General features: G+C 39.2%; 1 protein-coding gene across 1 annotated transcript; it reads right to left on the reverse strand.

Moving 5' to 3' along the window:
• Positions 1-61: 61 nt before the first annotated feature.
• On the reverse strand, positions 62-27041 carry adam10a (ADAM metallopeptidase domain 10a). The gene is made up of 16 exons (XM_068731203.1): positions 26897-27041; positions 21405-21555; positions 13283-13401; positions 11826-11984; positions 9639-9739; positions 9013-9174; positions 8650-8742; positions 8306-8489; positions 5009-5172; positions 4692-4875; positions 4454-4604; positions 4150-4333; positions 3918-4029; positions 3541-3761; positions 3280-3406; positions 62-2975 (listed from the first exon to the last, which is right to left on the reverse strand). The coding sequence occupies exons 1-16, from the start codon at positions 26946-26948 to the stop codon at positions 2869-2871; spliced, it is 2271 nt and encodes a 756-aa protein (XP_068587304.1). The 5' UTR covers positions 26949-27041; the 3' UTR covers positions 62-2868.
• Positions 27042-27286: the final 245 nt, after the last annotated feature.

Here is a 27286-nt window from a genome sequence, read left to right on the forward strand (position 1 = left end):
TAACCTGTTAAACAATCATAATACTACCTTTGGCTATTATGCAAAACAGGGAAAACAAACATTTGATCAACTCTGGTTTATTAATGCATTTCAAGTCATTCAAAACAAATTATATTTTTGCACAATAACTTCGCAAATTAAGTAAAATTTTCAAAGTAAGCAGAACGGGAAACTGACCAACAAATGTAAATAAAAACAAAAAGACCAGCAAAGACACTGTATAAGACATAGGAGACATTAAAATCAGACAGTAGTACTGAATCTATACCATTTTGGATTATTCGTGTACACCATTTACACTTCAGTGCACATTTTCTCAACATCATAGCGACACATGTGAAACAGAAAAAAATCCCAGAGTATTATACCCTAACACCCAGTATTGTCCACATCTTACCATGTCAATAAAATCAATAAGGATGATTCAGCAAAGAAGCTCTCACTCTGTCTCTCACACGCATGCGCACACACGCAAAAGCTTTAAAATTTGCCAGCGATAATAAAAAATATAGTTTAAGCTCCGACCCAAGAAAAAGCACTACCAGTAGCACCAGAAAGACAAACAAAATCAGTAAAAGAAGCAACAGAGGATTGCATTTTTGTCTGTTCAGAAACTTTGCAGCAGACATAAGTAACTAGTTCGTTATGAAAACACAACAGAATATTCCATGTGCCCATTTAGGAGAAAACATTGAAGGCATTTCTCTGTGAAGAGGCTAACTTGTTCGCTGTTGAGCTCTGTGATACTCTGCATAGAATCTATCTGATCAATAACGCAACAGCCTTACATCTTGCAAAGAGCACAATGCTGAGCGGCAGCTGTGCTCCATACAACACTTTTGCAAAGGTAAACAAAAAAAACAAGTCCGTCTTTGCTCCACCAAGTTGTTCCCTCCTAAAATAATTTTAAGAAACTATAGATTTACATATTTTTATAGTCTGCAAGTAACTGGTAGTATTCGGCCCTCTCATCCATCTGTCAATGAAGTTGACCCAAGTTGGAGATGACTGAAAACTCAAGTTAAGCCAAATTAGAGCTGGGAAATATTAAAATATTCTATAAAGTAAATAATAATTATCTCAAAAAATATAGTATAATAGTATGAGTATAATATGAAAATTTGTTTTTGTAATATATGATTTTCATGTGTTGGCCGATGTATACACACACACACACACACACACACACACACACACACACACACACACACACACACACACACACACACACACACACACACACACACACACACACACACACACACACACACACACACTGTAGCTTACATTTCCGATGATCATCATACATTGTCAAGCAGTCCAGACTGATAACAGTGCTCGGATTAACTGCCAGCTCATGCATGGTTTCAGCCTTCAACTTCAGTCAAACTTCTTGGAGTAGGCACATTTTAATGCAATAACACAACCCAAGAGGATGTAACAAGGGAAACAAAGTTCTTTGAGAAAATCCCGACCACTAGGAAAAGAAAGGACAGCGGTGGACGGCTGACAAAGAGTGATTGTTCACCAACAGCAGCAACAAAGCAACAATAAAATTAGAAGCTCTAGTTTTCCTCAATTGATTCAATTCCTCCACATATACAAGTAATCTGAACTGCAAAGTGGAATCAATAAAAGCTAAATCACATTTAAACCAGAAAGGTTCCTCATCTGGATACAGAGGCTGAGAGGATCTAACTGTTGAGTGGTTTTAACAGAATTTGTAATTTCTTACACAACTGCCAGTGTCTGAAATTCAAAAAGTGGACAGAACACGAGTGAAAATGTGGGCTGGGCAATCCCAATGGGACACTTCTTTTCTGTAATAACTTCTCATATACGCAAGCTTTTTTGTCCTCAGAGTTAAGTTTGAACAAATTCTCCATTTCATCATCACTCTGAATGTAAAGACATACTCTGTAGTACAAAGACTATATCTTTATGTAAACGCAGCTGCGAAACCATATAATACATATACACATCCAGATAATCCATCTCCCCATCACCTGATAACAGATGACACGATAATCATTTTTAATAAACTTATTTATCTAAATTCTTTTCATAGAACCTGTCCTCTGCATCCCACAGTCGCCAACGTGAACCCTTCTGTACAGACTTCAGCCAGGAGGGACTCTACCCTGAAATACGCATGCAGTCATCTTTTCCACTCAATACACTTGTTTGCTGTTGTTGTATTAATCCTGAGAAAGTGAATTAAAACAGTAAATAATCTTTAAGAAAAAAATCTATTTCATTTGAAACACAGAAAAAGAAAACTACTGCAACACCTGTACAATTGCACACTGAAGGAATATATATGCTTTAGAAATAAAAAGCTTTTGATGGTGCTTTGATTAATAACAATCTAATTACATTGGCAAACGAAAAAAGAAGAGTTTTCTTCCAACTAATATCTCAATGCTCTTTTTGGTGGCAGTAAATACCGATGTGACTTGCAGTCCTGCCATCGTGCTGATGATGGCAGCACCTGGCAGAGAGGAAGAACAGGGAAAGGAAAAGGTGACACAGATGAAGGACAGTGGAGGGCGACTCTAGTACAAAGCTGCCTCTCTTTACTCCATTCTGGTAAAAAAAAAAAAAAAAAAAGCATTCAAAGATTAAGACCACATAACAGAGATCAGTGAATTTCTCCTCCTGTCTTTCCTTGGAAAAGGTATTATTTATTTCCTATAAAAGCTGAGTGAGTTTGCTAGGCCCAACAAAACACTTTGGGCTTTGTCCAGTGAAATCGATCCAGTTGCAAATTCTTCGAACTTTGCAATAGGTGGTAAAGGTAACTCTTTGGACTGAAGTGCTCATATTATAGGCACAAGGAAGAAACAAGGCAAAGAGCAGACCAGAGTCTCAGCGTCTCATCTGTCCCATTTGATAGTTCTCTCTGTGCTGACGTTGGTGGCGCTGGCCCTGTGCCGCTTGGTTTGCGTGTTGCTGCCTTTTCCTTTTCATTGTACCTACAGGACATAAACATCTCGGTGAGGGTCAGACAAAGGACAGTGAAAACTGGAAGTTAATGCTGCTCCTTTCCTACACTATCAGAAAGGTTCCCACAGCAGATGACGAGGCAAACAAAGCAATAACAAGTAACATCTTCAAACTGAATAGCAAATAGTCACATTTCAAGACCCCCTACACAAACAACAACAAAAAAGTATAGAAACATGTAACATCTGTCTCCTTAAGCTGCACTCATCTATGTATCTAAAGTGGGTGCATGTGAACATACATGTAAATATAAACACGTATGATGTACTTTACCTGGCAGTGGCTTTGGCGGGGGCAGTTTGGGGTTGCTGCTGGGGGTGTGGACGCTGCAGATTTTGATGAAGCCAGCCATTAGCATAATGAGAGCAACACCCATCAACAGCACTGCCCACCAGTGAGCCTGGATACAGATAATATATATATTAAAGGATATCTAAATACAGGCGAGAAACATCATAGAAATAGTTTCTATATGCATGCGTGTCATTGTGTTGACGGGTCTTTGTTGCATTTGCTGTATTGTGGGGCACTCACCACAATCCACTCTGCAATATTTTCATAGAGCTCTGCATTGAAGATGGCTTTCTTCAGCCTTGCCAGAGGCCCGTCGGCGTCCACCAGACGACACCTCATGAACACGTCACAGTAGCCCTTAAAGTCATTGCAGGGGGAGCCGGGCTGCAGCGTTGTCGTTTTCTTGTTGAAGAATTGAGTCCATTTCTCTGAGCCTGTACTGCTGCAGGTGTTGGGATTCGCTGAGGGCAGAGGGAGAGGGAGTGACGTTTTGGATACTGACAATAACTTGGTTCTTTAGCCTAAAGATGACACAACTCTTGTCACTGATGTCATCGCATCATTCAAGCTTGATTGAGTATTTTGATCCATGAACGGTTTTGCAGCCCGTCACTCACTTTTCTCCATGCAGCACACGTGACACAGCTCGGCTGCTTCATCCTTGCCCTCTTCGCTGGCACAGGTGCATACCTCCAGACCATACTTTTCACAAATGGATCCAGAGCATACCTGTTTCAAACAAGTATGCAGAAAAAAAAGAAAAGGTTTTTAGAAATTTACTTTAAATACAAGCTTCCAAACTGCTCATTCCAGACACAAAAAGAAGGAGGTTAATTAATACTACCATACCCCATTGAGGCAGACTTGTGTTTCGGAATGGCAAGAGGTGAAGTTTGCCTTTGGTTCTGAGGTAGGACATTGAGCAGTAGCTCCATTACACGTGCCCTCTTGGGCGCACTCCGACTCCAGTCTGCATCCGTCATTCGTGCTCTTGTAAGTACACTCCGGTGTGCAACATGGGCCTTGGCTAGGACTGCAGAACAAGAATCACGAATATATGCAGTCAAACAAATGCTATTAACAGCAATATTTGTGCTCAATAATTCTTTCCCAAATTACAGTACTGAATGAAAGCATGCTAGTCACATCTGACCTGCAGATTTTGTTAGGTTGGAGCTTGCACTTTTTGCCCTCTCCTTCATTGGCGTTAAAGCAGCAAGGGTCTTTACACTGATCACTGTAGCCGCAGTCGCACTGTTCTCCATCTTCCACTAGTCCATTACCACAGATAGGCTGGCCAGACTCTGTACACACAGACACAACAGCATGAAGACAGAATCTCTCTCACACACTCAGCAAAGAAACGGTTATGTTTGTAAGAGAGAATTTACCAACAAAACAGTCATTTCTCTTCTTCGTCAGAACGGCGCTAATATTGCGGATGCTGCAGATAGAGAACTTGTTATTGTTGAGCTTGTCCCCTGATGTGGCTCTTGCGTACATGATGTAGTTGCCCCGCTCCTTTTTGTCCTGCAACTTAGACTCTCCGGGGGTGCATTCGATCCCAGAGTCATGCTGTAAAACAGTAGGCAAGTAAAGGGCAGAGGGCAGAGAGACTTAAGAGAGAGATGCATATAATATATTGCACAGCTTGAAAAAAGAAAGAAGTGTACTAGTAAAGGGCAGTGTTTTAAATCATAGTACTTACAGGAGAGCCAAAGTTGTGCCCAACCTCATGAGCAAAAGTAATGTGGGACACCTTGGGAGGGACATGGGAGGCGTAGTTCTGCACAGTGATGATACCAGTGTTCAGAGACTTTCTCTTCCCATCAGAGTACAGTTTGCTCTTCTCACAGATGCCCCCAGAGCTTCCTGTGGAAAGAGAATAACGAGAATTATCGCCTCGTGGTTGCATGCCTCCACCAACCAGTCAAGTTCAAGTTTACATCCGTATGACATTTGTGTAGGATTGTCATAATTAGCATATGATCACACCCACTCCAAGTGGGCGTTTTAGAAAAATTTGAAGAAGTTGGTACGTACAAATAGAAGAACAGACAGACAAGCTGACAACATAATAAAAACATATGAGAGCAGAATGAATTATGATACTATTTAAATACTAGACAAGATTTCATGGAGAATTTTATTTGTATTTTAACATAAAAATTGGATAAATTCACTATTGCAGAATAAAGTTAAACAATCATCAAATGGGCTCAATCGGCCTCCATTAAAAGCATGGTGGTTACTGTGAGCTAGGTAAGAGTTAGGTGAAGTGTTCATTTGAATCCTGCAGCCAGGTACAAGAGCACATTTAACACCAACACAAGTAGATGCGCGCACACACTCAAAGCAGGGAGAGTGGTCTGCTGGCACAAGTTGCTCCTGAGCAGGAGTCACTGCTCCACAGTTCACAGGCCTTGAGTTTGACACATGTGCCCTAAAACATGTATTTTGTAATTATCACCTTCAAAAAGAAGAAGCAAAATGATTTTACTGAAATTAACTTTCTCTTTAGAAAAATATGAGCTATTAAGTAGCCAAAGACTTGGTGCCTGAACTGAAGATAAATTAGTCACAAAAACAACTTCCTTCATGAGGAAGAGGAACCACTAGAAGATCATAGCATACGTATGCCACAGACCAACTGCATCAGCAGAAGAACAATATGCAACAGGGAATATAGATTTGAAATAGGCACTCTTATGGCAATATTAGCATTATATGTTTTACTCATGAGGTGTTAATTGCCTCAATGCGTCTTGGTTCAACATGTTCGAATGATCTACTGTACTATACACACACTGTTATAAAAGTACCACTATAAACATAACTGAGCATGCACATGTATATATGGACATACAAAGATATGTAATGAAAGGAATTAAGATACATATTGTGAAAAATAAAACACACCAACTGAGAAAGAATTGATCAATGAAGCAAAATAAATAATACAATTGGAAAATGTAGCTTTTATACAAAATATATGAGGCAGAACACACTGACAGACGGGTGGTAGTAGAAACGTTCTTAATGTCATTTTATAAGATAAAATACATGAATAAATATAAAAGGAAGGGAGAATAAAAAAGACTAATACTTGGTGTCTATGTTTTCGTCAGTGCTGTTCCATGGTATTAACATGTTACTGTGCTGTAGATGATATTAATTTCCTTAATTATCACTGTTCTAATATTTAGGACGGATATTGTTTGAGGGGTGTATTGGTAAAGGGTTGGTTCAGTTTTGTCAGGAGGGGGTTTGAAATGGCTGAATGCATCTCTATGTTGAATAGTTGTGTATCTTTTGTTTTTGTTTATATTTTTTGAGTCATTCATTTAAAATATATATATATATACATACATATTTGTCACAAAACTGATCGTTTATGTGATGAATCTGATGCTAATTCTGTACTTTTTATTAATTATCAAAAATAAAAATGACAAAAAAATACCATCTTGAAAAAACAATGAAAATCACTTGCAGTCACAGTTAACAGTAAGCATGTCGGCATTGCAGTCGCTCTTCCCATAATCCATAAACCCAGACATAAAGAGCCAACTTCAGCTCCTAGCCGCACAGAAACAAAGAGACCAAAGCACTTAAAGCAATAAACACAATGTGTCCATTATGTGTAAGTGTACACAAGTAAGGCTGCACATTATATGTTTACTGCACGTATGTGTGTGTGTGTGTGTGTGTGTGTGTGTGTGTGTGTGTGTTCTGGTGCAGCTCCTCCACAGAAGCAACAAAACAGCTGTTCACATCAAATAAGACGCATTTTAGTTGTGCTCGTCCAGCATCCCTGATGGCCGTTCATTCTAGCCTCCCTTTGTTCAAATAATCACCCCACAGCTCACTGCAGCCCATTTTACTCTCCATCTCTTATCCTCAATCGATTCTTTCAGCTTACAGCAGTGCCAATTTGCCCGTATTGATTGTCTGTGTTTGTTGCTGTATTCTTCAAGTTGAGACGGTGGTATCTAAACTTATTCAAAGAAATAGGAAGGAGAAGCCACCATAAGTGTAATCTTTATGAACAGATATAGTATGCATATGAAAGCAGAATCTGTAGGCAACAGGACAAGATTTTGGAATCAGATGCTTTCTGCTTTTCCATTTGTAGACTGAGTAGTATTGACCAATCACGTTTGGCTTTGGTTGAATGCCAGGTTAACAGTCAGTGTGGACAGCAAAATAGGCAAAACTCATCCGAAAAGCAATCCTGGAACCCAGCGGCTATCGTCTGACAACGATTTAGCTTTGAATTAACTCATTGTATTCATCTGCATTAACATGCAGTGTAAACCAGCAACTTGTGAAACAACCAGGTAGTAGATGTCGTCTCTCAACTCAAACTCCATTCTTGTGTCTCAAGTTGCTAATCGGACCTTTAACAATGACCAGAGCATGGTAGAGGAAGTCTTGGCCCAGATATCTGTTATTTGTATATCTGCTGGCCACACCAGAACCACAGAATTATTGGCAACTACCCTCAGAGGCTAAGTTGTCGTCTGACTGATAACCAGTGGGATCTAAGATGACCATAAGTATCATTCATACCTCTAGAAAAGTAGAAAGACTAACAAAGACAATTTTGGTGAGTTTTGAAGTTTTTTAACATATTGCACAAACCTAGTGGGGGAAGAACAAATTATGAATCACATGAGTCACATTGTGGGGACACATTATGGTGATCCCGATCACCATAATGTAAATCATGACATTTTATCCAACCAGCAGTCCACCCACTGCTTATTCTGCTCACTACAGCTTCCTGCTGAAGATACTGAACTCTCGGATCTTAAACCAAACTCATCTCAACTTAACAAAATAATAGATGAAAATATATCCAGCAAAAGATCAGTGTAGCAAATTGGAAGAATGCTGTTCAACTGGATGACCTGGAGTAAGTCGCTGTGTTAGAAAATATCCACACAGGAAGTGATTACTAGGATTGTGTGCGTGTGTGTGCATGGTTGTGTTGTGTACCAACCTGAAGGGGCCCCAACCCAAGCCAAGCCAAGCACTCCATCATCAAAGTCCCTGTCAGAGAAGACATAGGCGAGGCAGTAGTCATCGTGGTTCTGCTCAGAGTTGAGCTCCAAAAACTTCTCCACTCCGATGTTGGAAAAGCGAAAAGGATTGGTTGAGTCTGTTACAGAACTGGTGGTGTTTATCTGAAAATAGGAGAGTGGAACAATTACACAAGAGGAGCGAGAGAGGGGAGAGACCCCAACACTTACAGAAACTGCAAAGCCACTCATATTAGCAGCTTGATTCCCTTCAGGTCAGTTGTTATATAAACTGAATCTGCAGCAGTGCAGAGATTCAACTCACCCTGATCCTTTTAACCATGAAGCTGATGTTTCGAATGCCCAGGAAGTCAGTGGCTTGGTAAATTGAGTCAATAGCCTTTACGTGGCTGGATATCTGTGGAGAAAATGATCAATTAGATTTGTAGGAAGCCAAAAAAACAACATATGATAGCTAGTCTGTTATTTTTACTGCACTGAAGACACTACGCTTTGTCACATTGCCAGGGGCTGTCATTTCAAAAAACAAAAAAAAGGATGAATTTCTTACATTGTGATCTGCTAATCAGTCTTTTAAGTGATTATTTGATTTCACAGATATGCGATTGAGTTTATGCCAGCCAAAGAGTCTCCAGACCTAAGTCATGTGTACACACTGTGTGCATACCTGGGCAATGACAGCCTCTCTTGTGCCATAGTATTTGAAGAAGAGGTGGTCAGTTTGGATGAAGAGCTGGCAAGTGTTTTTCTCTTTCGCCGCTGCCCTCTTTCTCCTCAGAATAACAGGACCATGGGAGCTCTCCTCCTCCCTCAACACACTGTTCACATCCTGTACCAAAAAAACCCACCAGGATCAAACAGAAGGAAGATGGAGTGGGGACACATTGGCATATTTAAAAAGTTTAACAAGAAACGATAAGAAAGACACACAAATCCAGCATCTGATAGGAAGAGTGTTGGATCAAAGAAATATCTAGCAGAATTAAAACAAGTAAATTTGCACACCAAGTAGTTCCTGTTACAGTGATGTGTAATGTTTTGAGGTGCTCGAAACGTTACACAGCAATAAAAAAGTATTTAAACATTTTAGCATGACTTTAACATTTCAAAAAATTAGCTGTTGAGATTGAAAGTGTGTACACCTGTGCTAAAATACACACACATGCCCGTACTGTTGGTGTAAGGTAGTTTGGATATGAGATAATATCTTTTTAATCCCACGAGCCTTGTCCATCTGTGTGATTAATTATGAGCCGGAAGGAGGTGGGGCTTTGTTGTGATGCTTGCACTTACTTTCACTGGGTCTTCTACTGCAGTTGCCTGGTAGTTCCTCATCCTCTCCAACACTGAGTGGTCAGCACAGCCGCCCTCTGAGCCATACTTATGAGGATAATCTGGCAGAGAGGGAGGATATAAGAGGATGGTTGTGAAGGGCTTACACTGCCATCATGGATCTCGTTTGAACCACGTGTGGTGGGCTGGAGAAGGTGAATCAGGTTGAGTTGGGTGTTAAGAATAGCTGCATTTAAAAAAAAAAAAAAAAAAAAGCAGCTATGGCTTTACTCTCTACAAATCCCAACTGACAAGTCAGCGTTATCTTCCTCTCTCCTACCTCACTGAGCAGTAAAAGGTATTACCAGCTGATCTGCCTCTACTAATTGAAAACATTGCTTCACTGTTCAAAACAGCCTTTTTCCAACTGCTGTGTTACAAAGTTCTCTCCAAGCTAGTACGCATACTGCAGTGAATCTTAAAGGGCAAATAAGATCGGGCTTCAAACAACGCCTGTGTACAATATGAAAAGAATTTCCAGTCTTCTGGTTGAAGCAGTTCTGATGCCAAACAACGCTATTATATAACACTAATAGGCTACCTAGGGAATTCTCACAGTATTTTTACAATCACAATCGCCAATGTGTTCCCATCTAGACTGCACACCGTGTACTAAATTAATGCATTTTTCTGTTTTCATAGACACAAGACACACTTCTACAACATATGAGTCGGTGCCCCACTACAGCATGGCCATCTGGCTTCAGCAGCTGTCTTTACTGGATCACAAAAACAAGATGGGATCAGTCTTACGATATCACCACCTCTGCTGATAGTCACAACACAGTTCACCACTGGCCACACCCATATGGCCTTCCAACATCAAATAATGTATGATTCAAAGTGTCCCGAACTCTCTGAAAAAGCTATTTCAGATAAAGAAGGTATGAACACGGAGACTGATGACGGGGAATAGAGTGTGTTTATTTTGGGCTTATTGAATGTGAAAGTATTACATCCTGAAAGTAAAAAAGAGAACGATAAGTTGTTTCAGCTAAGCAGCTGTTACAAACCGATGCATTAAAAATCATAAAGTTAATGTTGTCGCTCGTAGCAAAAGTAAATAGTGTATTGTCCACAGTCATGCACTATTATTATGTAGTTGAAGCTTAATGAGGGTCAGCAGCCAAGACACCAAACTACTTGAACAATAGTGAACAATAATGACAGATAGAAATCACCAGCACTCTAAGTTCAAAAGAATCCCCCTATGTCTGTGTTAATGCATATGTGTGTACATACGCACGCACGCACGCACGCGCACACACACACACACACACACACACACACACACACACACACACACACACACACACACACACACACACACACACACACACACACACACACACACACACACACACACACACACACACACCAGTGAATCAGCCAGCCCCAAGCCAGGACAGGGTGCATATCAGACTTTCTGCCTGGTGGAATCATGGTTCTCTACTCACTTGATTGTGTTTCTACTCTACATTTTGTTCACCCACCGCAACCACACCTTGTCTGTCTGAAATCTACTTATTACTTCCAAACACTTTCAGAGTTGACTTGCAGTTTCCTATCAGCTGCAGTCTCCTGAGAAGTTATCAGTTGGTTGTTGTAATAGCAATGGATATATTTTTGCTGTGTCATGCTCCAATACTGCATTTAGTATAAAAACTGACCACCTTGTCCATGGCCCAGAAGCCAGACCCAAATCTTACTGCTACCAGTCTGTCAAACATAAACTTCTCCTAAAGCTTGTGAGCTAGTCTATGAACTGCTTAACCATCATCCCCTTTCTTCAAAACACTTGCTACAGCAATTTATTCACACTTTCATTCCTCACTGTACAAAATAAATACTATGCTCAATATTATTATTCCCAAATACTTATTATCTTCCTTTGTAGATTTTAAAATTATTATCTCTTTTAAAAAACAAAAAAAACAATATAGAAGAAGTCAAGTAAAAATCTTCAGCCAACACATTCCCACACAGAGGCATTTAAAAAAAAATACTCCTGTTAAAATTGTGCTGTAACATATCTAAAGGCAAGGAAGTCACAATCTTTCCCCACAAGTATAAATATTATCTGGACATGAAGTACCTCTAGCCCACACAGTGTGTTTCAGTAATACGAGTGCAATGTCAAATACTTACTGATGTCGTCCTCGTGATAGATGACGGAGTGGAATGGCACGTTCTGGTTCTTTAGGTACCTCTCGGAGGGTTCCACATAGTATGTTCCTTGGTGAGTTTTAATGAAGCCCTCAAAGCGCCCGTCGACCACAGAGCCATGGGTCAGTGTTCCCTTTTCACCTGAAGCACAAAAGAGGATGAGGATGAGCAGAGGCAGACAAAACACAGTCTTTGTCAGTAAAGAAACTGAAGACCAAAGTAATATACGTCTATATCCAATACACAAAGAAAGTGATCTAAATATTCAGGCAGTTTAAGAAAAGAGGTCTGGTCAGCATACAAATTGACAAAAAAGACAGAGGTATTTACATGGAGTATGACAACTTTTGCATCTTAAAGAATAGCTATGATTACAGTGATATTTAATGATTGAATTGGCACAACTTTTGGATGAATAAAGGGAATGGTGCAGAATGTGTATGGGAAAGAATCTGGCAATACAATACGTATCATGAAACAGGTGTTACGATTCAATATATTGCAATATATTTCAATACCGTAAGCAAGGCAATATATTGTAAATTAGATATAATATTTGTAAAGCTGTCATAGTATAAAGAACACATCACCATATGCATAAAATCTGAGTAATGTAATCAGAAAACTGGGATCCGCATTGCATTTATCACATCCAAAACTATTTTGAGAGAGCACATACACACTTGTTGAGAAAGAAAGGTGAAATTTTGCTTTGTGCTGAATCTGACCACATCTTAATTTGTGTGGTTAATTAGAATCTGTAGCATTCCCAAATTTTGGAACAATTCAAACTATACAAAGCAAGATGATGCTCAAGCTGCCACATTATGATTGTAAGCATTCGTGAAACGTCTCACATGAAATCCCAATGTGTGGTCATAAACTAAATGTTGTGTAGATTCCCACAGCTATATTTCCAAACTCAAGCTATTTCTTTGCTGATAAAGAATACTGATTGTTAGGGCGCCTTCCTCAGTAAGAGAAGTATAACTCTCTGTTTCTTGGTACCCTTTCTCTTTGTTTCACAAATACACATCACAACAGGACAAACAGACTTGTTTTCTCTCTTGTTCATTTGAACTCAGCTGGAAACGGGCAGCAGGAAGACGTCCAGGAGGGAGGGGATTAAGAGCGGAAGGAGGAACTGGATGAAAGGTAAAAGCACATCCTGTGTGTGTGGTTTTGTGATGTGATAACAACTGGACAAAAACAACCTTTAAGCTTTTCTCTCATACACTATTCAATTATGCTCAGTTAAAATGTTTGACATCAAACTCAAGTCCCTGAAGAGAATATAAGGGATAATGTAGGGATGATACAATGAAAATGATGGTACAGACTTTCAATTTAATTGAAAATAAAAGCAAATTTTAAAACATTTACTTTGAAGAAACTGCGCTTCTGCCCAGGATGTGGTGTCTGAAAACAGCTGGACTTACCAAAGATCTCTCCACTGTAAATATGTGATGTATCAATGGGTGTCTCCTCCCCCGATACCTCAATGATGAGATCTGGAGAGAATAGAGTTGTATCTCTCTTCATCCGCAAGTTAAAATGTCTGAAGAGAAGAACAGGAGAAAATGTGTAACTAGCAGAGCAATTAAAAACCAAATGCAAAGTTGTACTTTGACACACAATCACACGATACACACCCTCAACCCTGGTAGTGTCTATACCAAAGTATAAAGGATGACACACTCTGGAAAGATGTGATGGAAAACACAGAATTTAGCAGAAAAAGCAGCATCGGTCACACATTTTCTACTGAGCTTCACAATGTTGCTGTGCTGGTTGTTAATCACTGAGTTAGAAGAAGAATTATGTCATGAGGAAAAGCACATGAACATTTGTGCACAACCATACTACTTTTTTTTTTTTTAAATAATCCTCTAGTTAACATAAAACCAGGATATCAAAGACAAAAAAGCATCACATGAGGTGCACATGAGCCACTCGCTTCCCAGAACCCTGAGGCAATGTAGGGAGCAGGTCAGAGGCCTACACACACATATACAGTTGTGGTCAAAAGTTTACATACACTTGTAAAGAACATAATGTCATGGCTCTCTTGAGTTTCCAGTTATTTCTACAACTCTGATTTTTCTCTGATAGAGTGATTGGAACAGATACTTCTTTGTCACAAAAAACATTCATGAAGTTTGGTTCTTTTATGACTGTATTATGGGTTAACAGAAAAAGTGATCAAATCTGCTGGGTCAAAAATATACATACAGCAGTACTAATATTTGGTTACATGTCCCTTGGCCATTTTCACTTCAATTAGGCGCTTTTGGTAGCCATCCACAAGCTTCTGGCAAGCTTCTCGTTGAATCTTTGACCACTCCTCTTGACAGAATTGGTGCAGTTCAGTTAAATTTGATGGCTTTCTGACATGGACTTGTTTCTTCAGCATTGTCCACATGTTCTCAATGGGATTTAAGTCAGGACTTTGGGAAGGCCATTCTAAAACCCTAATTCTAGCCTGATTTAGCCATTCCATTACCACTTTTGATGTGTGTTTGGGGTCACTGTCCTGTTGGAACACCCAACTGCGCCCAAGACCCAACCTTCGGGCTGATGATTTTAGGTTATCTTGAAGAATTTGAAGGTAATCCTCCTTCTTCATTATCCCATTTACTCTCTGTAAAGCACCAGTTCCATTGGCAGCAAAACAGCCCCACAGCATAATACTACCACCACCGTGCTTGACGGTAGGCATGGTGTTCTTGGGGTTAAAGGCCTCACCTTTTCTCCTCCAAACATATTGCTGGGCATTGTGGCCAAACAGCTTGATTTTTGTTTCGTCTGACCACAGAACTTTCCTCCAGAAGGTCTTATCTTTGTCCATGTGATCAGCAGCAAACTTCAGTCGAGCCTTAAGGTGCCGCTTTTGGAGCAAGGGCTTCCTTCTTGCACGGCAGCCTCTCAGTCCATGGAGATGCAAAACACACTTGACTGTGGACACTGACACCTGTGTTCCAGCAGCTTCTAATTCTTGGCAGATCTGCTTTTTGGTGGTTCTCGGTTGACTCTTCACCCTCCTGACCAATTTTCTCTCAGCAGCAGGTGATAGCTTGCGTTTTCTTCCTGATCGTGGCAGTGACAAAACAGTGCCATGCACTTTATACTTACAAACAATTGTTTGCACTGTTGCACTTGGGACCTGCAGCTGCTTTGAAATGGCTCCAAGTGACTTTCCTGACTTGTTCAAGTCAATGATTTGCTTTTTCAGATCCATGCTGAGCTCCTTTGACTTTCCCATTGTAGCGTTTGTGGGTGTTTGTATCCAATGAGCCCTATTTAAATGGCCTCAGAGAAGTCACCAGCTGTAGTCACTCATAATCACTCACAAGAAGTTAAGAGGCCATGCTATGAAGCTCATTTCATTGACACAACTTTCTAAGTCACCAAAATTGCTAATTCATGTTGCTGTATGTATATTTTTGACCCAGCAGATTTTGTCACTTTTTCTGTTAACCCATAATAAAGTCATGAAAGAACCAAACTTCATGAATGTTTTTTGTGACAAAGAAGTATCTGTTCCAATCACTCTATCAGAGAAAAATCAGAGTTGTAGAAATAACTGGAAACTCAAGAGAGCCATGACATTATGTTCTTTACAAGTGTATGTAAACTTTTGACCACAACTGTACATATACATATATATATATATATATATATATATATATATATATATATATATATATATATATACACACACACACACACACACACACACACACACACACACACACACACACACATATAACCAGAGACAGGTTTACATTTTTAAGAAATCAAACGAGTGTAGTCACTGCCTCTGTCTTTAAATCATATATGTATTGTATAAGTCAATCTCCAAAAACACTGGATCCTACATTACCACAAAACAAATACATTTTGTTTGACGCCCCCTGCCTGGTTTAAGAAAGCTGCAGAAATGACAATTTTTGCAGGCCAACCTCAGAAGTTAGCATCGCTCATTGTTCCCTTGACAAAAACAACAACAACGGAATTTTTCCTGTTGATTTTTAGATTATTGCAGAAAATAAGATCAGTAGCAAACACAAGTTTAGGATACTTACAGGTTTTGTTCAAGATAATCTTTACAAATAAACACCACTTTTGATTTTTGAAGCGTGAATGCAATCGGCAGAAATAAAAAGCTAACGTTATGCTACATATGCTACAAAGTAACTACACCAATGTCGCATTAACGTGAGTATATTGAATATTTATATATTAAAATAGTTGCAGAGGTATGTGTGTTCAGGAGAAGAAAAAGGGCAGAGGTAATAAAGGCAGACTTACAACACTGAAGGAAGGAGTACATGAAAACATTAAAAGAGCAAAACCAAAAGAAACTGAGCACAAGAGACAGGCAGCAGAATGTGGGGAGGAGAACATATTTGTGAGATAGCAGATAGTGTTGAAAAGGTCAGACACAGTCCAGGATCTCCTTGTACAGGATGACTCACTGACCGGCCCCAGCATTCAGTTTGCCCTTCATCACTCCTGTTGTCATTTCATAAGCACCCCATTTTTATACTCATGATTTCTTCTAGAGGTGTCCCCGACTACAACCATATGTACATGTAAATGTACATTTTTAAATTAAACTTAATTCCATTTTCCAAGCAATTCACAGACAGAAGGGAAACGAAAGGGAAGTGAAATGACAGTCAGCGGGAGAGACGCAAGTAGAAATGAGCTGTTTCTATGCTCCCCCCAGTTGATTTTAGAGAATCCTTCATAATTTCTAAATCTATCTAGCGCTCTGGTAGTGATCAGAGATCACCTGGAAACAGATTTAGACTAGTATAAATTCTTCTGCTTGTTCTTCATCCTGGGACATCCCATTACAGTTCTTGGCCTCTTTCTACCTTATCAGTGGTCATTACAACATAACATGATGGTATCATGGCCAAACAAAAGCTTGGTCATCCCATGATACCATCATGGCACGCTGGTCACAGACACAGATGAATCCATAAACAGATTATTTAGTCAGAAATGTAATCTGCATTATGAGGGATCTGCAAAGGCATTCTGAATGTTCAGTCAGTGACTGTTACGATGTCCATTTCAGCATTTTTACATAATATTTTTGAGAGAGAACCATCCCTAAGCAAGAGCCATTCTATATATTATATAATTAACGTGGTTTCTTTAAAAACTACATTGTGCAACTTTTTTCACATTTGATCATTCAGATCCTCCTCCAAATAACTGAGGACCAAAAGAAGTCAGTGACATAACAGCTACAAGCGATGGTTTTTCTGTGAATTACTATTGAACACTTGAAATGTGTTTGCTCTTGTTTATAAAGCTACTTTAACCAGAAAGGTATGGGGATCTTTAAAGAATCTCCATATATTTAGACAATGATTCAAACCTTAACACCAAGGCTGCGTTGCACCAAAGTTGCAAGTTATCACCCAGAGCCCATTATGAATGGACACCTATAATATGAATACTGAAATCCAGGGCGAAAATCCAACACCCCCGACTCAGTTACAGATTGCCCCAGTCTATGTCCAACCTTTTGAACTAAACCACAATAAGTATCCTGCATATTCCCTGACACACAAATGGGGCTTGGGCACAAAGATGGACTACCTTCTTTAATTTGTGTTCAGGGGTCTACTACCAATGAATAAATGTACAATCTCATTATGCTTATATTGTTTTTCTCTCTCAGGAAAAACACAAACTTGCAGAACCCCCAGAAGGTCACAGATGTTTTTTTTTGAACTACATTTGCATTGCCTCACTTTAATTTGACACACATACAAATATAAAATACAAAGAATATAAAATACAAAAATAGGTAAAAAATGTTTGCATTCCCTCGCAATACTATTTTTTGATTTGCCCCGATCCATATGGACATTAAGTGTGTTGGTCCAGTCCAGTTATACACTGCCAGTTCAGGGAAACGCTCTGCAGATACTACAGAAAGGAGAGATGACGTGACACTTTACATTATGCATTTATTGCTCATTACTCCTTTCAAAAGGGCTGAGCTCCAACACTATACAGCCTCTGGCTGGGAGAACAGCTGCAGCGGCTCTGCCTGGCTACAGTGGGTGAAGATGTGGCTGTGGCTGTGGATATGGCTATGTAGCTAGTGTGACAACACTCATAAATGAATGTGTCACAGCCACAATCATAACAGCCAAAGCACACCACAATCACAATAGCATTCCATCAGTCAAAGCCACATCGTCCCATGGCTATAGTCATAATCACAGCTACGCAGCAATCTACTACACGATACTAAATCATAAGGCAACTCAGCCTTTCTCTATGGATCAGAGGGAATGCAAAACCTATTGAATAATAAGACACAATTTCAGGGAAAACAATGATGTACAAAAAAATCACTGAACAGTTAAAAAGGACCCCAAACAGTTAGTGGTTTTACAAAGTGAAAAAGAAAAAAAAAAGAGAGGAAATCACAGCATCATGTTCCAGACGTAAAAAACCTGCAGACAAATAAACATGGTTGCAACAGACAGGAAGAGGAAAGGCGGTGGATGAAGCCAGTGCTACTCATCACACAGAAGCAGCTGACTGATAAATTATTCAGACATATCCCAAATGCTGAACATACTGACTCAAGCATCTGACAGTCATACACTTTGCTCAGTAAGCAGGCCGGCCTGAAGAAAAGGAGTGCCGTCAAGCCATGTCTACAGAGATGTTGTGCCTACAAAGAGGCCAATATCCATACCTTTAAACTGTATATTATCTATTAACAATCAACTATACCTCACAACGTACAACTAGATACCTATGTTGGTGCTTTCGGTCCGTTAACTACACAATCACTGAACTTTCACCACTGAAGTAAGCACACAAGTTTACCCTGATTTGAATCGGCTCTGTCTGAATAGCTATGAACTATGATTACAATTAGAGAGCAGATAATAAGTTAAATGTGTGATTACTCCCTATGCGAGTGATAAATTAACTTAAAAATCATTAAGGGTATTGTGTAGCCTGCTACGTGAGCATGGGCCTCCAAACTTATTGTAAATCATTAATATCTTCATGTATTGCCATAGGGAAAATAAATTTCACAAATATTCTTGGAAAGCTCGACACTAAACTGAAGTATTAATCGTGTCACTTTCCCCAGCATTGTATTATAGCCAATACTCCCCAGAGACAGCTGTCTGCCCTGCCTTGTTCCATCACCTGATCCAGCTACGAATCCTCATGTGAGTGGGCACACACAAGAAAGCTTTTCTCTGGTTACAACAACCCTCTATGGTGCCACACAGTCCTGCCTTGGGTTTCCCCTGAGGGGAGAGTGTGTGTCTGTGTTTGCACATGCTGCATACACACTGGTAAACTTGATGAATACATTGAGAATATGAAGATAAGATACAAGCTTTATGACCACTGGGTTGGTTCTGTCTATCTTGAAGCCAACTTTATCACCATCATGGAAAACACAAATGTGCAACATATGATGTCAGTCAACACAACAAACGACAGCCTTAACGCCAGAGTTAAATCAATATCTCTCTGCGACATTATAAAACAATAACAATGTAATGCTGTAAGCATCATACAGGTGATATTTGTTTCAAGACTTTGATATCAGCTTGCATAAGCTTGTGCATGGGTATATGCTATTGTGCCCACATCTGTGATGCTGAGAACGGGACCATTTTTAACTGGAGCCAGTAATGTGAAGCTAAACCTCCTTTCCTTCCTTGTGGACATCAATAAAAAATTCAAAATATTTGTCATAAATGTCAAGCCAGAGGGACTATTATCTGCTCATAAATCTCTCAACATCTAGTCTTTTCCTGTTCAGTAAACTGGGGTGGAGTACACTATATTGAAAATATCTGGTTGGTGCAGTACTACTAATCTCTCCTCTGCTGCCTAAAGCATCCATGAGAGTTTGTTCACAGAACGTAAATATACTGCAGGTCCAGTTAGCCAAGATTCTGAAACTGCATCATACTGCAAACCATCTCCAATTCAACTCCCTCTATGAAACAGTGTTAATGTCCTCTTTTGACACTACAGTATTACGCTGTGGTTACCTCACCGATACAGGCGGTACCAGCTGTTTCTCCCAGGCCAGCAAAGACAGGAAAGAGCACAAGAACACAGGAAAGGGATCTGTTTGACAGGGCCTTCATAACTCACAACAAACCTGGCTTAGTGGAGAGGAAAGCAGGGGGAGCTTGTTGAAAAAAACAGTGCTGCTGAGGTAAATTATTGCAAAATTTAAAAAAAGAGTAAAAAGGGAACGCAGATAGATGAGTGAGATAGAAAGGGAGAAAGGGACAAATGGAAAGAGTCTCACAAAGACATCCCTGGAGTACAAAACCATCAGCTAGGTCACAGTGAACATATTAAACTATAACTTCTTCATATTCTTGTCCTACTGGATGCCATTTATTTCCAAATGCTTTACACACACAGATTTTGCTGCAGCCCGCTGTCACTTTACACCAAGAGACAAGAACTCAGCTGATACAAATCTGAGAACATTTCAACAGTGTTATTGCCTAAAATAATCTGTTTCCAAAACAGGGATGCACCACTGTAGTCGGACTACTTGGCATTGACAACGGCTCATCTCCAATTACATGTCATTTAAAACAGAATTTGATTACAGCTTGCAATAATGTGGTTTGTCTTGTTTTCACAGATTTAAATAAATGTGGCCACAGGTACTCTCAGAGAAGCCTGCACCTCAGAGACGGGTATCTTTTATACCTGGTACAAAACCCAGTCAACACAACTGATCAATGATGATCCCTTAGAGATGTTCATTAAACTCTCACATATGTTTTGTCTAATTTAAAGAAATCAGCAGGTGCTTTCTCCACATGGGGACTTTTAAGATCTGGTTTTCAGTTTTGATGCAATTGCCCAGTATTATGTTGACATTTATGTTGTCTTTCACTGCAGTTATTTCAATGAACAGATGGTTCCATAAGGAAATGGTGTAACCAAGTTCAAGTTTCTGTTTTTTAAGTCATATGTAGGTTAACACAGGGTCAACGGCACAACGAAATGTTTCTGACGTCATGAATAACATGACATGTCACATGTAATGGCACTGGGGGAACTGAACAAACAATTCCATTACACATTTAAAAGCATGGCCTTACATGTTTTATTGCAAATGAAGATATATATTGTGGTGATGGCATGGTAAGTAAACATAATAAGCCAAGCACAGCACAGGTCAAGGTAAAAATGATGAGATAAATGTCATAAAGAAAAGACAGAAAGGTACTTTGTTTTTTTTAATTGTTTTTCTAAAGGTTCTTGAGTAAATCAGTATATATTTGTAAGTCTATTCAATAAAATTCTTACAGCATGTGTTCACAACTGAGCATAGAGTAGGACAAATAATAACAACCCCAAAAAAACTCATAAAGTTCACACAGCTTTGTATGCGGTTAGGTTGAAAGATAGAAGGGGAGCATGAATAAGTGAAGAAGACAGTGTGTGTGTGTGTGTGTGTGTGTGTGTGTGTGTGTGTGTGTGTGTGTGTGTGTGTGTGTGTGTAATTTAACTGACCTTCCATGTGCATGGAAGTCCAGGTGCACAGTCTTGTCTTGAGGAGAGAGCGCCCTCTTGGCTCTCTGGTGACTGTTGTGCAGGGCTTCTGTGTTATATGACAAACCCTCATAATGGCGAATATATTTGTCCAAGGGGTTCCCAAACTGACCTGAAAGAGAGTTCAGCTCATCAACAAACATTTGCTGCAAGAGTAACATTTTTGCTTTATCATTTTACTGTAATTCCTGGTTCAGTTATTAGTCTGAGTATTCATCCATCTTATATAGAATTTGACTGACACAGTAGACATATATTGGAGCTGGCAATGTGTTTGTTTTCACAAAACAAATTAAAGAAAAACTTAAAATAATCACTTCCTGTTTTGATCCTTTTGGCGAAACTTGTTTAGAACTAATGGACTAACAAAACAGTGATAACGTATTTCGTTCATCAGACATGCAATCAACACTTGGATTGGAATTACGCAACCACAACAACACAGGAACGTCTGGAAGAAGATCCACAATTGCACATCTCTTTTGAGCACACAGGTTTTGCTGATAAAGTGAATAATGGCTCTGTTCTATTTGAGTTTCCTTGTGAACCATGACAGGGAGCCAGCATGTTCAAAACCAGGACCCTGAAACTGAAGCAGTTAATTGTAATTCAGCCACCATTAATCATATTATTTACCTGGGCCTTGGCAACATGTCTTTCATGAGAAAAGGTTGATAAAACAGGGATGAATCTGTATCATAGTGGCCGGCTATCATTCGAGCTGTCAGTCACCAGACGTGCTTAACAGGCTTATTCAGCTTATTGATGTGACCCCAGAGAGGTAATCCTGCCAGCTTTCATACTGACCATGTCTTTGTTCTTTTCACAAAGACAAAGAAAGTCAGTTTAAAGTGCAAATGAGGAGCACACGATGCACATCAGGTGACTGAGGTTCTGTTTCAGTACTACTGTATGTCATTGTGCGAGAACAGGGACTGAATTGGGCAGGCTATTTAATGCTAATCTACATTCCTGAGGCTACACAGAAGGCTACTAACTAAATATCAGTCTGATGTTCTGGGTCATAAATGCTCCATTGGTAGCTACAAAAGCAGCCTTTGGAAATAACTTAATTAGGGCAAGGGCTCTATTTTACCTCTTCATTTCCACTTTTACAATTGACCATTTTTGTCTTTTTTTAAGGGGGGACAGGGCATCATAAGGGGGAGAAAGCAGATCAGCACCGTTTCTCAATCTGGAATAAACATTTAGTTTTGTTTAGGCTTAGATCTTTATGATGGAAGCAAAAAGTGACTAACATCACCATATATGAATACAATTGAGCTCATTGAATCCACAAGAGTATCAGCTTTCCAATATGCAAATCCAGACTGTTTAGGGACCCCAGTAAGCAGAAAGCCCTTTTAGAATAGGCAAAAATAACACATTTATACTGCCGTTTTTTACAGGGACCCCTGTGAATATGGCCATGCCAGTTATTCCCTTGCCAAACTTTAGGGTCCTAACTTATTTAGCCTCCTTCCCTACAAGCTAGAATGACATGGTTGGTACCAATGGATTCCTTAGGTTTTTCTTGTTTCATATGATGCCAGGCATTCTCGCCCCATAAGTCTGCTACAGCCTCTGACAGAGAAGATATTCGGCCGAGGACGCCAGCGTACGCAAGGAGTAGAAGAGGTTAACATGCTGGTACTGACACACAGTGGAGCTCAAGCTTCTGTAGTGACAGAAAAATGGTAGAAAAATACACATTACTAAGAGACTCCCACAGGCCAAAAGGGATATAGTGCTCCACACTGCCTGTACTTAAACACTATTTTGTTCATTACAGTAGGGCTTCCATGTAGTGGGAGTCACACCTCCCCAAGCAGGGTGTGGCTGTAACGGGCTAGCAGCAACATGTCCATGAATGCAGCACGAAAATATTCCAACCATCGTTTTTAAACAATGAAAATAAAGACAGCAAATGAGACTGAACCAACAACCAGCCTGGAAACCAACAAGAGGGGTTGTGGGGTGAGAGAACGATGCTGTAATTAATCAGGAAATATGTTGACTTTGTACAAAAACAAACACTGTCAGCTCAGATTGTCCAGATCTGCCTTCTCAGTAGGACGTGACAACTCCATTAATATGTAATAATGTGACAGCACAAGGGTGATTTATGAACAGACAGTGGCTTGCATAATAACTAAGCAGTAAGTCTGACATTTCTGGGAGATTGCTGCTCATCAAAACATAAAATATATAAATATATACGTATATATATATATATATATATATATATATATATATATATATATATAAAATGATATCCTTTTATATATGATATCCTTTTATATATCATTAAAAGGAGTGTAGCAACTACTGCATCATTTTACACGCACACAAGTATCCTGGTTATAATCAGGTCTGTAACAGTTGTGTTTAAAATGACAACAAAAAAAACATTTTTTTTTTTTTTTCAATTACAAAAAAGAATTTAAACATTCCAAGTTAATTGGCATGTATTTGAATACAGAGGCTAACAATGGACAACAACAAAATGTATGTTATTAGGAGGATTATTTGCAAGTTAAGCAGATGTGCTAAGTGAAACTCAAGGAAACTGGATTTTTCCTGAAGGTGGTGGCACGATGTTTTTTAAACTTTCTCAAGTTTAAAAAGGTTGTTTCTGAACTGGTGAAACAACATTCCAGACTGAAACACAGCATTCAATTTGAAAAGCTACCCCCACTGCCCCTAAACTTAACATGGCCAATACACCACCTTCAATTTACAGTTTTTTAGTCATGACAATTTCACCTTATCTACCATTATCATCAGGGTTATAATTAACTTTTTAAATTTATTTTGTACTTTATTTTTAGTCTCAGTGAAACCATATAATTCATCACAGTTTTGCATAATAACAGAGGAATAAGTAAAATAGAATAAAAATGAAATAGAAAAATAAGTTAAGTTAGAAAAATAATTTTAAATAAATAAAAGGCATAATAAAAAACACACCCACAAAGATCCAAACAAATTGGATTCATAGCAAATAAAATAACTATTCATCCACAGATCTATCTTCTAGGGGTTGGAGGGATAAGTAAGATGGGGTTGTCGTTTCTTTCTGTAATAATTATTTCATGAATTTATATTTTATCGTTTACAATTGGAACATAACTAAAAAATATATATATATTTTGAAAAATATTTCATTTATTTAAATGCATTTAATTTGGCAATTGTTTCAAACAAGATTACATTATATGTGCTATATTATATTTAATCTGTTTAGTTGCAAACTATTTCATTGCTTTAAAGTGTTGTTAAATTAATCCCTTTTGAATCGATTTCTGCGACACTCACCCCTCTTTCTGACGCACCTTTTGTTATTACTGTTCTAAAAAAAAAAAAAATACACTGCATGATGACTTGAAGGAACAATCTTATTTCATTTCGGCCTAAATAGATTACCTCAATAAGAGGTAGTAGCTGACAGCAACAAAAGTTGAGAAAACATCTGGCAGTCACTTTCACTGTAACAGCTAAGTCATCTTGATTTCAGTGCAATCTGTTTCAGCCTCAAGAGCCTCAAGAGCAATTCTTGACAGAGAGGAAACTGCTGACAGGAATAGAGGAGGTGCTAACAGCATGCATCACAACTGATCTGAGCCTCACATTACCATGCATGCTGGGTGATGGCAGGCAGGCTAACAGACACATCAGAGACCCCACAGCTCAGGGCAACTCAAACATCTCCATCTCTTCAACTTGTGTATCACCAAGTACCGGTAAAATAACAGCAAGAGGGTTGTTTGTAACCTGCAAGCATCAACTCTGACCAAGATTTGTCATTACAAAAGCCAACGCTTTATGACTCCAGAAAAGATTCTCTGCTACGTACCGTCACTGTAAGCAGGACAAGTAACAGCAGCAGTGTCAAAAGTGAGACAACCTGGTTTATCTGAAACACCGACATCCTCAGAAAATTTCACAATCCACATTTAACCACACATACAATTTCCATCATATCAGTCATATTTTCATACATTTTAGGGCCGTATGTTTTTTACTAGCATGAAGCAAATGGTCAGGTGTTTGCAGCAATGTAGGTTCAGATCAGGATATCTTTTGTCACATCTTTCCTTATCCCTTGAGCATAATGTTTCTCTCATTGTTTTTATCTACACGGCCACATGATGTCTGTTTGTTCAACGAATGGAAATATGTACGGTGAAACAAAATAGAGAAAAGGGAAGGTTTTCTTACCTAAATTCCACACTTCAACTAGCACTGCTGCAGAAGAACTTGCTAATTGCTAATATGCCAGTCAGAATGCAAAAATGATGTTGTAGACCGCTGCCTCAATCTTATAGTAAGGTTTTAAAACACACAAAGATAATGTATATGAACAGACAAAAATATAAGGACCATGAAAAATAGCTGATACATGCTATAAATCTAGGCTTTTATAAACATAAGTCAAAGAATGACATTATTTGTCATGTGTGCTCCATTCCACAACATTTGGAGTTTAAGTACAAATGCTCCAACAACAGAAACAGCATTTTACTAGAAGACAAAGTTAACATGTGTGTTGAATGTGTTCCTTTTGATGTTTTGTCATAATTCTTTTGACTGTATGAAAATTGGAAATAATTCCTCAGCACTAAGCATTCAATGTTATCATCATGGTGGAGAGACACTAATCCTCAGGTCAAAATTACTTGTATTTATATATTATCAATCAAAACTACTGAAATTACAACAAGCTTTTGTCTTCATCAAAACAGTCCTCAAAGAGATGATTTGGGACACTGCAGAAATATTATGATACTGTAGTCCTTAGAGAATGCCTTAAGAACCCCAACTCCACAGTTAGTTACTCATCCCTGGTAAGAACAAAAGCATTACATTAAGCTGATGTGTGGACCAACTAAACTTTCTCAGTTTGGGTCGTTAAAGATCAATAGTGAAAATAATAGACCTCGTTTACAGAGTTGCTTCTGTTAGATGTAACGTTAATCATTACCTAAGCAAGGGGCCAGCTCAGACTAACGTAATGGCAACTTTTAAATATTTTCCAGCACAGCTAAACTTAATGGTAAACTAGCATTAGTTGTTTTGAAATTATTCTAAAGCCAGTCAACATTTCTGTATCTTAAGAGTGTGATATTATTTCCTCGCCATTTGAACGTTAGCACTGTGATGTTAGTATACCCCCCCCACAGGAACTGTCAACAAACAGGCTGCTTTCCTGTGAGACTTCTCCCCCTATGTTATCGTTAAACGTAATGTACGCGACGGTTAACCTGGCCTGGGTACGCACTCTATAACGAGTAAACAGAAGTTAGCAGCTACAAACAGTCGTTTACCATTAACGTCAGCCAGCTAGCTAGCGAGTTAGATAGCCGGAGTACAAGTGCCTGATCCGATTAGCGCTAGCTCCACTGACGACCACACAACACTTTCCTTTCCGTGTGAATCAATGGAAAACTTACCTGTGATGTCTCGTAGGCAGCAAAACAGGAGAATTAGTTTAACAAATATCATATCGAAATTCCCCTGTACGCCCAGTAAACTAGCTAAAGCGACCCAGCGACACCGCTGATTGCTCCTTGTTTCGCTTTCTTTCACTTAAAGGTATAGTCGCCCTTCCTAGTTAGCGAGATCACATCACAAACATCGGGACGTCAGACAGACAGACAGCCCTCCTCCCTTCCGGCGTGTGTTGCCAAGAGATCCTAGACACACCCGTTTATAACTGTGGTCATAGGTCGAGGGAATCTAAAGACAACTGCGAATCACGTCTAAACTACCATTCAGTTTGACACCAGGATAACCTCATAAACACCAAACTGATATTTAGGCACTTTTTTCATTGATCAGTC

The sequence above is a fragment of the Cebidichthys violaceus genome, unplaced genomic scaffold (genome assembly GCF_023349555.1).
Source record: "Cebidichthys violaceus isolate CVI_PGR_0920_01 unplaced genomic scaffold, fCebVio1.0.p SCAF_5, whole genome shotgun sequence".
In the NCBI taxonomy this organism is placed as follows: Eukaryota; Metazoa; Chordata; class Actinopteri; order Perciformes; family Stichaeidae; genus Cebidichthys; species Cebidichthys violaceus.

Bases quoted from the DNA above. Each gene is read 5' to 3' on its own strand.
- adam10a (XM_068731203.1), bottom strand. From the start codon at position 26,948: ATGATATTTGTTAAACTAATTCTCCTGTTTTGCTGCCTACGAGACATC. The intron at 21,556-26,896 runs GTAAGTTTTCCA...ACTCTCTTTCAG, and splicing joins CTGCCTACGAGACATCACAG to GTCAGTTTGGGAACCCCTTG. The intron at 4,334-4,453 runs GTCAGATGTGAC...CTTGTTCTGCAG, and splicing joins CAACCTAACAAAATCTGCAG to TCCTAGCCAAGGCCCATGTT.